Source organism: Pempheris klunzingeri, chromosome 2, assembly GCF_042242105.1.
Source record: "Pempheris klunzingeri isolate RE-2024b chromosome 2, fPemKlu1.hap1, whole genome shotgun sequence".
In the NCBI taxonomy this organism is placed as follows: domain Eukaryota; kingdom Metazoa; phylum Chordata; class Actinopteri; order Acropomatiformes; family Pempheridae; genus Pempheris; species Pempheris klunzingeri.
Genome location: NC_092013.1, coordinates 16,070,959 through 16,085,753, shown reverse-complemented (window position 1 = coordinate 16,085,753; position 14,795 = coordinate 16,070,959). Strand labels below are relative to the sequence as shown.

The 14,795-nt window shown below is 42.7% G+C and overlaps 2 protein-coding genes across 2 annotated transcripts; one reads left to right on the top strand and one right to left on the bottom strand.

The window, feature by feature from the left end:
• Positions 1-937: 937 nt before the first annotated feature.
• Positions 938-9,005, top strand: sp1 (sp1 transcription factor). Its single transcript, XM_070852309.1, has 6 exons — positions 938-1,021; positions 1,659-1,732; positions 2,761-4,168; positions 5,306-5,447; positions 6,102-6,292; positions 6,967-9,005. The coding sequence occupies exons 1-6, from the start codon at positions 1,015-1,017 to the stop codon at positions 7,272-7,274; spliced, it is 2,130 nt and encodes a 709-aa protein (XP_070708410.1). The 5' UTR covers positions 938-1,014; the 3' UTR covers positions 7,275-9,005.
• Positions 9,006-9,156: 151 nt separating this feature from the next.
• LOC139219475 (cell division cycle-associated protein 7-like) lies at positions 9,157-14,163 on the bottom strand. Its single transcript, XM_070851342.1, has 9 exons — positions 14,118-14,163; positions 13,893-14,027; positions 13,321-13,704; positions 12,572-12,667; positions 12,199-12,351; positions 11,061-11,204; positions 10,142-10,291; positions 9,396-9,532; positions 9,157-9,220 (listed from the first exon to the last, which is right to left on the bottom strand). Exons 1-9 carry the CDS (start codon positions 14,118-14,120, stop codon positions 9,175-9,177), a joined length of 1,248 nt encoding a protein of 415 aa, XP_070707443.1. The 5' UTR covers positions 14,121-14,163; the 3' UTR covers positions 9,157-9,174.
• Between the last annotated feature and the right edge of the window lie 632 nt (positions 14,164-14,795).

Below are 14,795 nucleotides of genomic sequence, written 5' to 3'. Positions count from 1 at the left end.
GTGGCCAGTGGCCACGGAGGCAAGACTTAAATGCCCTGTCCGCCTTCCTCTTTCCCCACCTCCGTGTTCAAAGCAAGAAATGAGTTCTGTCAGTCTTACACTGTCGAATGATAATACCACACCACAGATGTAGTGAGGGCAAATACCAGTATTTGTGTAACATATTTACTCATGGCGCCGTTTAGGCGGAAAACAGATAACCCAACGTCAATCATACTCAGCGGTACAACCTACCATGCTTGGTACCGCCCACTTCTCCGCCTTTGGCCCAATGAGATTGGCTAGTTGATTCGCGTTGGCAGAAACGACCTTTCCCATTGGATGACAGCAGCAATCCTTCGCAATCGGCTCCCACAGCGGTGCGCTTGTTTTACCCATAGCGCTGTAGTGCAGTCACCAGGTGCCAGCCTGCATTGAAATTAGGTTGAATTTTAAACTCAACACATCTTCTCTTCTCGACATATTATAACTGAATTTAACAGGCTTTGGTTTCTATTCCGTGTGGCTGTGACAGTTGAGCCTTACTAGTGATATGGTTGATAATATCTCGTTACTTAACGATAATTAAAGGTGCTATTGGTTGTTAATTACTAATTGAAATCAACGTATATTGTTTAAAGGCGCTAAAGCAAAGCCAAAGGGACTTTGGGAGGTATACTGAGTGACGGGAAACATTACGGATTTAAAGTTAGTCCAGCTGATTTTGACTGGTCAAGACAACGTCAATCAGCGGAGTTTTAACAGGAAACATTCGCTGATGGGGATTGTAAGATGTGGGTGAAAACCCGGAAAATGTTGTGTCCCAGTGTTATTTCGTAAAGTTGGATAATTAAACTGTGTTGAGCTGTTTGCCGCTCAATGGTCGCGCTCGGTGCAGCCTGACAGCTGCGCCGGTCCTGTAATCGAGCGCACCCGTCCCTCTCCTTCATAGGGGGAGCTCGTCAAGTGTGTGTGAAGTTGTGAAAAGTTGTCAAGTCGAAAAAAGACCAGAGAAACTCCTCCCGTCTTCAAATTATGAGCAGTAAGTGAACTTTTTAAAAACTCAGCCGCATGTTGCGAACGAAGCAGTAAGTTTACAGCCAAAGTGTAAGAAGCGTATCTCCTCTTATAAGTACGGTACTGTGTTGTTTATGTAGCATCTCAGGCAGTTAAAAAGCGACCAACTACTAAACTGCTAATTGTCGGTACTTAGCTAACAACATTTAGCCAGCCAAGTTAAGCTAGCTAACTGTCTCATAGTAACGTAACTTCTGCTCTCAGTTAACTGTACCAGCCCACACCGTAGTTTAACTTTATCCAATTCACGTCAGCTAGCTTAAGAGTTGTTCGTAGTACTGTAGCTGAAAGTATGTCTCTCTGAGTAGCCATTACTTGGCACTTTTACTCAACATTACTTGTTGTGGTGAGTTAATGTTAGCTTAGCCAACAGGCTAGCTGGCCCTCCGAGCACTTGTGGCATGGATTTCCTTGTTATTTCTAGTCTGAATTGCTTCACGTTAACTTCGCAAATTCAGAAAGTTTAGTTATTTACGTGAGGTCGACCATGCGTACACTGCGTTTTCCCCACTTGATGACTGCAATGTTAGCGCTGTTTGACGGTCTGTTGTTTGAACGTAACTACTTTAAGATAAGTGATCTTACAAACTCTTCTTCCGCAGATCAGCAGCAGGGTGAAATGGCCGCTGTGGAGAGCGGTGGAGGCTTCAGTCAAAAGCGAAACACAAATCCACAAGTAGGTTAACCGTATTGGTGCTGTTTGCCAAATCAGATGGGTGTCAAGCCGAGAAACATTAACCATGCCCCCCACTCATCCCCGCCGAACTTGTTATTTATTTCCCCTTCGTTTGTTTAGTTCTGTAATTCATTTGTACCGAGACTTGCACGGCTTGTTGATTTTCTCACCAGAGCACATGTCACTGGGGTGGGGAATGGGCAGGTAGATTTCGCCCACACGGGGTGTTCCCGTCAAACCCCGGCACTTCGTGAGCATTTCGCTCGGCCCATTTGGCTGGCCTTGGAGGGGGTGGCTAGAGGAGTGTGTCAGTTTATAGGGCAAAATAAAGTGTGGGAGGGAGATGGGTGGGTTTGGGGGGAGGGGAAGCCGAGCCCGCCGCTGCCCTAGAAAAAATGTGGTCCCTCCCATACTCTCCCACCCTGCTTCCCCCTGTTCTCCTTACTCCAGCCCCTCTCTCTGTGAGGAGGGACTATAGGTTTAATTTCATGAATATGGCCATGGGAGTGTGCATGGATTGATTTTAAAACCCAGTCACATAATTTATTTTGATGTGTTTGTTTTATAAATCTAAACTCCACCACATTAATTGTGGCCTCTTCACACCAGACTCTTCAAATTTGCATATTTGTGTTTTAAATTAGTTCTTTTACTTTTAACTTTTAATCATGGCTGTTGTAATGATGTGGTTTAGCTTTCTTTAATCTATTTTTTAAATATAATTTGTGCAATTAACCTGTTATTTATTTCAATATTTATTCCAATTATATTTTACTCTGCTGTTAAATTGTAAAGCACTACTTAAGCTTGCCGATAAAAGTGCTCAGAAATGTTAGCATTCCTCTGTTGGTATTATTGTTTCCTTTTTACTGTACAAATAAGAACTGCATCACTAAATGTAAAGTGGCTCAAAATCTGAGCGGACATTTTGGCAGCCATTTAGATTTAATGTAGCCTCAACATTTATGTTCGATGCATTTTCACTATATAAATTCCTTCTGTTCTTCTTTCATCTATTCTCTTTCCAGGACTCACAGCAGCCATCCCCACTTGCCTTGTTGGCAGCCACATGTAGTCGAATTGACACCCCAGGAGAGAACGATTCACCCACAGACCAACAAAACCAGCAGCAACAGCTGGACCTAAACCAGGGCGTTTTCACCTCCAGTGCCAACGGCTGGCAGGTTATCCCTCTCAGCATTCAAGCATCCTCAGGCACTAACACCATCACCACTGATTCCTCTGGAGTGATGACTGTAGGAGATGCAGGCAAGAGCAGACAGGTGCTGTCACCATCAGTAGCTGCTGTAAGCGCTCAGGGACAACAGCAGCCGCCACAGCAGTACGTAGTAGCTCAGGCTCCGTCGATGCAGGGTCAGCAGGTCCTTACCACCATATCAGGTATGATGCCCAATATTCAGTATCAGGTTATTCCCCAATTTCAAACAGTAGATGGCCAGCCACTGCAGTTGGCACACACTCAGCAGGATACTGCTGCAGCTGCAGCACCAGGGCAGCAGTTTCAGATAGTGTCCTCTCCCAATGGGCAGCAAATCATTGCCACAACCAACAGAGCTGGTGCAGCGGGAAACATCATAACGATGCCCAGTCTCCTTCAGGGAGCCATCCCCATTCAAAATATAAGCTTAGGCAATGGCATGTTACAAAACCAGCCCCAGTTCCTGGCAAATATGCCCGTGTCACTAAATGGAAACATCACGCTGTTGCCCGTCAGTACTGGAACAGGCAGCTCAGGAGGAGATGCAAATGGTGGAGGAGATACTGGGGGAAATCAAGTTATACAGCAATCGCAACATCCAGTGTCTTCCAACAGTGGAACAGGTTACATGACAAGTGCGTCCACTATCACCACGCAGGCTGCAACTACTTATGGAATGACCCAAACACAGAACAGCAATGGAGTGATGACGGGCACATTCCAGCATAACACAGCATCTTCCCTGGGTGTCCCAATACAGCCAGACAACAGAGACGGGCAGCAGCCACAGCAGATCCTTATTCAGCCTCAGCAGGTTATCCAAGGTGCAACACCCCTCCAGACCATCCAGGCCGGTACTGTCACGGCCGCTGGCGGTCAGGTATTTGCAGCTCCAACACTCAGCCAGGAAGGGCTGCAAAATCTTCAAATTATGCCAAACACAGGCCCCATCCTCCTGCGCACTGTAGGCCACAATGGCCAGGTGAGCTGGCAGACCATTCAGATCCAGAGTCCGACAGGACCACAGATCACGCTGGCCCCAGTGCAGTCTCTCCCCCAGCTTGGCCAGGCTCAGGGAGCTGCTGCAGCTGGAGGAGTGTCCGTGAACACAGTGCAGATTCCAGGCATCCAGACCATAAATCTCAACACACTCGGAGGCTCCGGGCTGCAGATGCACCAGCTGCAGACTGTTCCCATCGCCATTACCAGCGCAGCAGGTCAGTCAGTTGCCTGCTCTTTGCAAATAATTTAGGTAGTCAGTGTAAAAAATGTATAAATGACATTTTGCAAAATGAGCTATCGTAACATACAGTACATTAAATCAACAATCATTTCAGATATTTTGAGCTGTTAGTGACTCAGGAAAAAAAGAAGCCCAAAGAAGGACATCATTTGTGCAATCCTCATACAGGACCATCCGAATCTCTAAATAAGATTGGTTTATGTTATTTGACGTTGCCATTTGTAGTCATTACTTCTTTAGACATGATCAAAATACCAAAGGCTGAAATTAACCTTTGACTGTGCCTAGTTTTAGTTATTTTACGCAAAGCACATAAGCAACAACTAATGTTCAGCTGTCATAGTACACAGTAGCTGCTCAGCAGTAGACTAACTGGCAATTGAGTAAATATGTAGTTTTCGGTTTACTTGCTGTTTTGAAGGTTTTTCCCCAGATGTTTACTCTGAAATAGAAAAGTATATTGTATCTCAGGACTTGATGTCTTTTGCTCTCTGTGTGTCTTTGTGAGCACAATACTGGTTAGACCAGTTCAGCTTAGTGTTTCTCTGACCTTTTTACTGCATTGCATTTGTTTGTGTTAATGTTTTTTATTTTCTTGGCGACACTGTTTCACCTTAGACGATGGTCACATTACTGTACAGTAGCTGTGGATTGGTCACAACCTCTGTGTCATAGTAGGGTTGTAACTTGACCGCTCCCATCTTAATCCAACCATTACTATGTCTGAGTCATTTTTCAGTTCTGTTATCGGCAGTCCCTCCTACTGTGTTTCTATGCTTGCCCGTCTTCATTTGATCAAATAGCCAACTACGGTTTGTGAGGAATCATTGAGCCTGTCGTAATCGGTCTGTCGCAATGCTTCCCAGCAGAGATGAATTCAGCCGACTTTGTTTGACAGCACTGAATGGCAGTATTTTCTGCACATCAGTGTCAGTGCTGACATTAAACTAACATTGACTCAAGTCTCATAGCTAAAACCTGGAGGGCTCAGGCTTTCCGGCATTTGTCTGTAAATTCTCACGTTACTCATTAAAATTGAAAAGACCAAATGTATCTCAAACCGTTGTATAGATAATCTAACACTTGAGTATTTTCTGTCACATCACCACAGGAGAGCAGGGCTTACAGACAGGCGGGGAAAGTTTGGATGACAGCACAGCTATGGATGATGAGGATATAAGCCCACCACCTCAAGGACGACGTAACCGCAGGGAAGCTTGTACCTGCCCCTTCTGCAAAGATGGAGAAGGACGGTAATGACTCTAAACCACATTATTAAGCACATCTGTACAATCTATTCTCATCCAAAACTCCCTGTTCTGCCAGAGTTTTCACTTTTATGTTGCCTAAAATGATCAGCTTCTCTCGACATTGTCTGATAGGTGGTAAGTGAATGATGTGTTTTAGCATTTGAGGGTCATATTTAGTAATGTGGACTGAATCTTGTTCCCCCAATGGATGTAAATTAGAAACACCTTATTATAGTGTAGTCCTATATAGCACCACCTTTGTACCTCCGTAATAAACACACAATTTCATCTGCACATTTCAGATCACCAAAAACTGAACATTATGAGCTTTGTTAAAGATATATGTTATGTCACCTAATAAAGTGGCTACTGAGTGCTTACTTAAAAGGTGATTTAATGTAGGTTTTCAATGTTTTTCAGATATTAACTTATTTTATCATGCTATACACTGTTATTTGTAATTCATTCTCATTTGTTAGTGTGTACAATGAATCGTGTTTGTCTTGACATTGAAGAGCTTTAAGTATTAATATTACAATTTATCAGAATTATCATGATAAACCATTTTTTCCTATAGAGTATCTCAGAGAAACGCTACGTTTCCTCACAGAGAACGCAACACCTCTAACTCATCTTTATGCTTTTTACACCAAACAGTGATCCGACTAAAAAGAAGCAACACATTTGTCACATCTCTGGCTGTGGGAAGATCTACGGCAAGACGTCCCACCTGAGGGCCCACCTCCGCTGGCACACAGGAGAGCGACCTTTCATCTGCAACTGGTCTTTTTGTGGAAAACGATTCACCCGTTCAGATGAGCTCCAGCGCCATAAGAGGACGCACACAGGTGACACTGAGGATTTATTTATTTTGTTTGGCATCATGAGGAGGATGTTAAATCTCAGACAAGTCAGAGACCAAAGACTTAATTGAAGTTCTTTGTGGTTTTGATATAAGAATAAGAAACATTAAGCGTACGTGCTAATATCAACATCACCAAAACTTTGAAGGGAGTCAGTTTTTTGCAACAGGATTAAATAGACCTGAAGCAATCTATAATTTGTTGAACAACAGAAATTTAATTGGCAGCTATCTTGATGATGATTTATTGTGAAGGTCTGATTTTAATCACAATATTTACTGGTTTCAGATTCTCAAATATGGTTATATAATGTCTATATTAAAGTAAATATCTTCAGGTTTTGGAAAAACAAATCAAGCAATTTGAAGTTTGGGTCTCTGGGAAATGATGCAATATTTTATGTGACATTTTCTGGGCCTAGCGATCAATCAATATTAACTGATAACAAATTCTTAGATGCTGCTTTATGATTAATTATCCACTTGGATCTTGCATAACTTTATTTTTCCACAATATTTTTTAAGTATTCTACACTGTGTTACAGTGCATTAATCATTTTAAATATTCTTCACTGCGTTGCCAACAGCCTGCCGTAGCCAGGTGATACTAGCTGCATTTTTATGTTGATTTTTTTTTTTTCTTCTCCCTCCATTTTTCAGGTGAGAAAAGATTTGTTTGCCCCGAGTGTCCCAAGCGCTTCATGCGCAGTGATCATCTCTCCAAGCACATCAAAACCCACTTAAACAAGAAAGCAGTCGGCGCCACCACCAGCAGCACCACAGGCTCGACTGACGCTGGTTCCCCTGCAGCAGGAACAAAAGTCGAAACAGGAGCAGTGTCAGCTAATGACCAGCACACCATCGTCACCATGGAAACCTTATCGGCAGAGAGCATAGCTCGATTAGCCAGCAGCGGGATCAACATGATGCAGGTGGACCTTCACCAAATTAACGGCAACAGCTACTAAGGACAGTGGAGGAGCAGGAAGGCGGCTTTGGTGGACGTTTGGACATTTGGGGTTAAAAAGGGCACGTCTGACTGCAGACGCAGAACCTCTCAAAGGCTTCAGGGAGGAGAGGTGATCACAGGGGCAACATGAGAGACACTATTGAATTTGAGAACTGAGGCAGACTTATGGATTTCCATCTTGTATTTAGATACCGTTAGCATTTAAGGGTCAGCGCTGGATGAGTTGGATTAAAATGTTAGACTAGAGAAATCATCATGAAATCTTATTTCCCCTGAATGGAAATGGCACAACACTAACATTTGTCCCACACGAAGACCCAATCTTACTTGATGGTGAGATTACAATAAAGCACACAGACCAGCACACTTGATGTTGAATTGGTAGCTAGTAATATTCCCCCTACAAGCTTCTTTAGTAAAGAGATGACAGCACTAAGTCACACTTGTTTCCAAGGCTGTGAGCTTCACTTCTTGTCCGTCTACACCTGGGCTGCTGTATCAGACGCGCTCCCCAGGCTATCAGGCCCACATTGGCCCATAATTAAAAAAGAATTCGCCCCTAAAACTGAAATCACAAAGCAGCAAAAATTTGGTTCTTTCATGTCCGCAGTTGCAGTTTTGGGAGAACTGTGCTCGTTCACAGACTAACAATCCCAGTATTGTAGGAATAACATGTAAAGCGTTTTAGGGTGGACAGTTTAGACGAGGGCTGAATAACGAGGTCACAACCAGGTCAGAGCCTGAAGCACTAATCAGTGTGAGGATGTAGGTGTGTCAGGGCACTGACATCCTGAGAATAACTCTTTAACCTCTTATGTAGGTACACACATTCAAGCCATCATGCTTTGATATGTTTATCATAGCAGAAACATTTTGATTTTTTATGTATATATAAATATAATAAATATTTTTGGTAATGTAAAGGCTACAGAAATTCTTAGCTTAGGCAGAATCATCTTACACGATTGCAAGAGTTTGCCTTTCAGTTGTATGAACCTCTTGTGCACAATCAATCTTAATCTTATGTTATTACTTTTTATATATATATATATTATATATATATATGTAGATTAAATGTGTAAACTTAAGAGCCTTTCTGTCATAGAACTATGTATTCTATACAGCCCAGATCCTCCCTGTACTATTCCTCTGTGGTATCCTTATTAACTGAGACTATGCCTTGCAGTCCCTTCAGTTTGTTTTCTTTCTGTTGAAATGTATTCTTTATTCATATCTGGTCAGCGTGAAATATTTTGTAATGTCCAGACAGCATAAATATGTAAGCTCAAAACCAAAGGTTCATACTCCTCTTATAAGCAAAACTAGGAAATCTTTCTTTGGTCCGGAGACTTTCTAATAATTTTTACTCTTGTAATGTATATGGTGAAGTTCTAACTGGAAACGATCCAGCTCGAGGCAAACCTCGAACACACATCCCTTCTGTTGTCAGAAATGAGTTGTAAAATGTATTAAGGGTCAAAGTCTGTCAAGTTGCTTCTCATCTCAGTTGAAATTATTTTCTTTGCTTCAGAATTCTGCTTTGAGAGATAATTTGTAACTTGTATAATGTCAGAAAATGTAGTTTAAAATCTCTCTTTTGAAACTCTGCAGACTAAGTTCATTGGACAACAAGTGCTCTTATGTTTTTGCCCCGTTTAATAAGGGATTTTATATTGTGTGTATACTACTACTGCAAAATGCCAACAGCTGGATTAAAATTATGAAAATTCATTGTCTCATTTCTTTGCAAACTTGTCTCAAACAGACATCACTCAGCTGACGAAGAAATGCTTTATTCATTTAAAATCACAGGTTGCATGTTTCACCAGGATTAAAACAAAGACTCAACTTTAACAGGGAGGAAATAGTTTGAACAATTGCCCCCCCCAGTGTTGATATCACATCTCTACATCATTGTCCTCATTCTTCAGTTTGTTTCGGAGGCTGTAAAAAGTAAAACAAGACATCTTAGTTGTTAGTCAGTTCCAACACAAAGGTGGCGAGCGGCATAATCAGATTTTTTTATAAAGCTTAAGCAGAAAACATTATGAGGCTATTCACTCCACAATTTGTGAACACCTGAAGTTATCAAATAAAATCTTTAGGCGCCGTTCCCCACCTGCTGAGGTAGGAGTGGACGTCAGAGAAGCCGTGGTACTGAGCCAGCGGGAACAGGATGCCGGTTGGGCAGCGGCCATCGCGCTGGCGGCAGAAGCTGCAGTTGCATATACCGCGACAGGGAGGGCACTTCCACTCCTGAGGAGAAGAGCATAAGGGTAAACACTAAACTGACTGCAATCAGAGAAAGACAAACTGACAGAACACAAGCAAAAGAACAAAAAACAAACAAACCGTATTTAACTTTACAGCACAAGTGCTACTACCTTGATTTATGCTTGCAAGGCTGCATTCTTAAAGGTGCAAATGATGAAGAGCACATACAAAGTCTGAGTACAACAGAGGTTGCCAGTTTTGAGTGTCCTAGTGACACATAATATAACCACAGTGACCACAACATCTACAGTTCTCTCTCTATGTTTCTCTGGTGTCTCCAATGTCAATCCAATCCAAGTTTTCCATTTCATGTTGTGCACCACTGACATAAAATCGTACATTAAGTCACACAAAATCCATTTTTTTAACTGATCAATAACCTGACTTTTAGATTTAGCCAAAAGGGATTAACTACGGGCATTTTAAACTTCATCCGTATTGAACCCTCTTTATATAAATCTCTCACTATACCTTTGTTGTATAAAATCTGGCCCCGTGCAAGACTGAAACACTGCACTGACTAAAAGTGGTTCGTCAAACTTGGAAAGAAATAAAATAATGCAGTGTGTGCTGGTGTGACAGCGGTCTGACCGGATCAAGCAGCGCCTTCTTGACATCCTCTCCATATCTGTTCCTCAGGCACGGCCCACAGAACTGACCCTGAATCCCCCGACAGTCCTCACTGCGGCAGCACGTCTTCGTGTCAATCGTTTTCTGACGGCACTGATGGCACGTGGAGCCCTGAAAATACACAAAGACACCTCAACAGCAGAGTTGGTGGACAGGTACACGGACATTTTTACTACATGAAGACTGCACAGCACATCACCAGGACGATGCTGCCATCCATGGAGGACCTCTACACCCAGCGGTGTAGGAAGAAGGCCATCAGTATGATCAAGGACTCTTATCACCTTAGCCACAAACTGTTCTGCCTGCTGCCGTCTGACCGTCGGTACCGCAGCATCCGAGCCCACACCAGCAGGCTCAGAGACTGTTTCATCCCCCAGGCCATAAGACTTTTAAACTGCCCATAATCTGCACAAACAATTTTGCACTGCCCTATTTTGCACCTCTATTTATCTATTATCTATTTAGCTGTACATTTCATTTTATGTTCTTTATTGTTTTTTTTACTTGTATATACCTATTTTATATTACTTACTTGCTGGTGTGTTTTTCTTTAATGATACTGTTAGCAGTGTTACTGGGAACCAGAGACACAAGAATTTCACTGCCAGTGATTGCTTCATGTAACTGCTGAACATGTGACAATAAAGTCTTCTTGATTCATTTTGTCATGTTTAGTGCCAACCGACACCATGTGAATATCCCGTTATATAGAGGTTCAGTAGATGTAGAGATTTCCACCTGACGGTCACCTGATGACTGCATCACATATCAGGAGTCTGAACCAAAGCTGCCACAGTGATTTGGCTCCAAACTAACTAATAATGGTACAACTCCATTTTTGTGTAGGACTGCAGGTGGAGACCGGCTGAGAACTCACTGTGACTCTGTTGTAGACTTTCTCAGTCATGTTGTCTGCGACCAGCTGGATCTCATCCTCTGTGATGTCCTCCACAGGACGGATAAAATGAGGTTTGCTCTGAGTGGGCCGCGGGGCGCCACGCTGCCGCGGAGCTCTGCGTACCTGGAGCACAAAGGCAAAAATAATGATTAATTTGGTTTTACACACAAAGTAACGAAATACAAGTTAGCGCACCACAGACCTGCACAAAGACTAATACATGGTCGGCTCCCACCACTATAAAGTACATATACATATTATATACAGGGTTCACAAAAAGTTAGGGATATTCGACTTTCAGGTGAAATTTATGGAAAATATAAAAAGTTAATGCTACAGTGATATTATATCATGAAAGTAGGACATTTAAGTATCAGCATGCAATGGTAGTTTCTTCATCTTGAACAATTTATTGAAAGAAAATCTAACAACAGTGGAGGGTAAACGTAAAATTGGGATGTGGCCAAAGGACGTCCACTCCTCTCCTTTCTGTGACTCTTCCAGTCTCTGTATCTCTGTTGCAACCTGCTGATGACACTCTGTGACCCTCTAAGCTCAGTGGACACTTCTGTCTGAGGACTTCCTGTTTGAAGCCTCGCAATGGCGAGGTGCTGCTGATCAATTGTTAGGTGTCGTCTTGGTCCCATGATGTCAGAATGTGAACAGCATGACTCCAGTTTTCACCCTCATTACACTCACTTTTATACAATTTGCTGCACTACACAATAGTGTTGATATGAAATTATGTGATGTCCCTGCCTGAGATCTACTTTAAAAGTAAACACAGAGGCAAGAGAAGAGAAAACTCAACGTTATTTCTAAAAATGTTAACTGCAAGTAATAGGACAGTGTGAAGGAGTTCTTTCCTCGCCAATGGATATTTTCCTCCTGCTCACCTTTCTACAAGAAACTGAGAAGACTCATGCACACCTTGAGTTCAGTGAATACACAAAATACAGCAAAAGTATTCATGTGCACAATACAGCCGAGTAGAATTCTTACTGTGCAATAAAGCAGACTAAAAACGAACCTTGAACATTATATTCTAAGCGCCATAATAGCTCCCAGTCCTTCTCTGAACATTTTTAAAAGGTCCTTTCTAAATGACAGAGCTGACCTCCAGCAGCTCCTCCTCCAAGGTGAGCTCCACTTCTTCCTCCTTTGGGGCTGAAGGATCCTCAGCACCCCTCATAGAGCGGGTCTGTCTGCGAGAAGCGCGCTCTGGGTTCCTCCTGGACTCTCCTTCAGCTGCACCAGAGCGTGGTGGACGCTGCAAGCCATGTTGGATAAAATCGCCTCAGTGCGTAGAATTATTTAGAGATATTATTATTCAGAGCTCTGCTGAATTCTAAAGAGAAAGAACCTCTCTAGCTGAATCTAGACTTTTAGCAAAATGCGGATGTCCCCCATCCTTCACATTAAATATTAACAACCGCCCTCTGGACAAAATTCAGTGGTGTGTGAGAGGTGTTTCATCGTCTTCTACTCACAGAACTTCTCTCTTTTGTCTTCCGTTTGCCTGCTTCTTTTTTCAGAATCCCAGCTCCTCCTGGCATCTTCTGCAGGTCGGCCATCAGCTGAGCCAACTGTCAAGAAAACAGGGAGGGTAAGGATTAGAGACCAGACTTATTCTAGCAGGGCAAATTTGTCAGAACTTGTAACAAAAAGTATTTTTTGCACTGCACTGATTTCTCAATTATCTGTACAGTTTAAGCTGTTGGTAATGTGTACTCGCCATTAAATAAACACTCAATCAAACTTTATAACTTTTGAACACAAACTAACCACACAAGAAAAGAAACAATTGTCATTTCTGATTTCTGAGCTGAATGTTTTGCACATTGCCTCCCACAGCAGACTTTACATCTTATTTTGATCATCTGTTGTTGGTCAAACATACCTTTCCCTCCTACTTGCACAATGCGATCGGCTGGTGTCAGAAAGTCAACAGATTCAACGCCATTTTGTCAAAGTCCTGATATTCATGACTCAAGTCAAAGTCGTACCCGTGACTTTAATGGACCATTTCTACTGTAGGCATAAAGGGGTGTAGCTATATCTATAGTAGATTTCTCTGTGAGGTCAAATGTCATGAAAGTACTAAGTCTGAACTTTGATTTTGTTGGGAACCCTGGGTATCCTTGGGCACTACTTTGGGAACCATAGCCACAATTTGTTAGATCAGCCTGTGATTTTCAAGCAGTGCTCCACTATACAAGGTTTTGTCCTTCTGCTTTACCATTGCTTTGTTGGCCTTGATGTTCTGTTGTCTCTTTGCCAGGAAAGAATCCACTTCGTCTTCTGCCAAATCGGATCCCCGCTCCTCAGAAAGAGGCTGCTGAGCCACTGCGATCTCTTCATCCTCAAATTTAACATGTCTCATCCTCTTTGCGCGACTGGTATTTCCCACCTTCTTCGCTCCCCTCTTTTTTGTCCTCTTTTCTTCCTCCTCTGCCTCCTCATCACCACTGGACTGCTGGGTGCGGGGATTGGAGCGGAGAGCCACCCTCAGCTTGAAGGGCTGGGCACCAGAGGATGGTTTAGATGTGTCTTTAAGTTTCTTGGGGGAAAGTTCAGTCTGGGCTTCATCTTCATCTTCATCTTCATCTCCCCAATGTGAATTCTGATGAACACAAATTGAGATGATTTCTCATTTGGCTAGTGTGATCTCTGTTTTTATCAAAACTCCTTATTATGACAGAGCATGTTACAGCTACTAGCTAACTCTTACCTAAACAACCAAACTATGTAGCACAGTTTCAAGACTCCCATCAAACAACATGAAGGCATCATTTGGGCCAAATTACTCACTTTCTCGCAGTGGTCGCTGACTTCGCTGTCAGAAAACCCGTAAAAAGACCGCTCGTCTTCAGAGTGGTCCTTGAACACATCAGCTAACGCTAATGTTGGTTTTTTGGTGGCGCAGTGTTTCCCTGAAGCTCCTGCCTGAGGAAACACAGCACAACAAAGCCAGCTGTCAAATATCAAACCCACTTGTCGGTGTTTAGCCTGATAAATAAGGAATATTAAGTTTACCATTTATTCTTGATAACCGTGGACTGACCGCTGGGTCCCACCAGCCTCTCAAGTTTAGCTAACGCTGGGTCCGCCCGCGCGCAGGTACCTGTTCAATTAATGTGATTGGACACGAGGTGTGCGTGTTTTGTAGGTCGGGACAGCGCGAATACACAGAATGAACATCGGACAATGTCGATTCTTATAAACTCCGCCCCCCAGGAGTGAGCTGAATACCGAAACATACAAAAATAAAAAATATATGATATAATATAAATCTATTTTTAAACGGTTTTATGACTGATGGTAGAGATGAATGCAGACATTGAAGAGTCAAGCCGAGGCGGGAAAAAAAAAGATAAAACATATCTTCCAAACACGGATCAGATCGGAACATCCGGGAACTTCAGCTTGCTCCTGTTTGAGAGGGAAAACAAACTAGTCTCTCCAGCTTTAATGTGACTAAACAGCGCCGACAGAAAACCACCTGAATGACATTTCTGTATAAATGACTTTAGGACACATTGTCAGGCAAATATACAACCACCCTGCTTGACCTGCTTGAAAGCGCAAGATTCACGGAAAAGATTTATTTGCTTCAGTCACATCACTCAGTGGTCAGATGAGTCCTGCCCACAGCTGTTTTACCTCATTGAGTCTCCAGGTTTGAAAACTGAACCATTGATAGATTTCACTTTT

What these genes read in the sequence shown, in the direction of transcription:
- LOC139219475 (XM_070851342.1), bottom strand. An exon ending in TGGAGGAGGAGCTGCTGGAG is followed by an intron (nt 11,205 to 12,198) that starts GTCAGCTCTGTC and finishes TTTGTGCTCCAG; the next exon opens with GTACGCAGAGCTCCGCGGCA. An exon ending in AGAAGGCGCTGCTTGATCCG is followed by an intron (nt 9,533 to 10,141) that starts GTCAGACCGCTG and finishes TCTTCTCCTCAG; the next exon opens with GAGTGGAAGTGCCCTCCCTG.
- sp1 (XM_070852309.1), top strand. An exon ending in AGCGAAACACAAATCCACAA is followed by an intron (nt 1,733 to 2,760) that starts GTAGGTTAACCG and finishes TTCTCTTTCCAG; the next exon opens with GACTCACAGCAGCCATCCCC. An exon ending in CGCCATTACCAGCGCAGCAG is followed by an intron (nt 4,169 to 5,305) that starts GTCAGTCAGTTG and finishes ACATCACCACAG; the next exon opens with GAGAGCAGGGCTTACAGACA.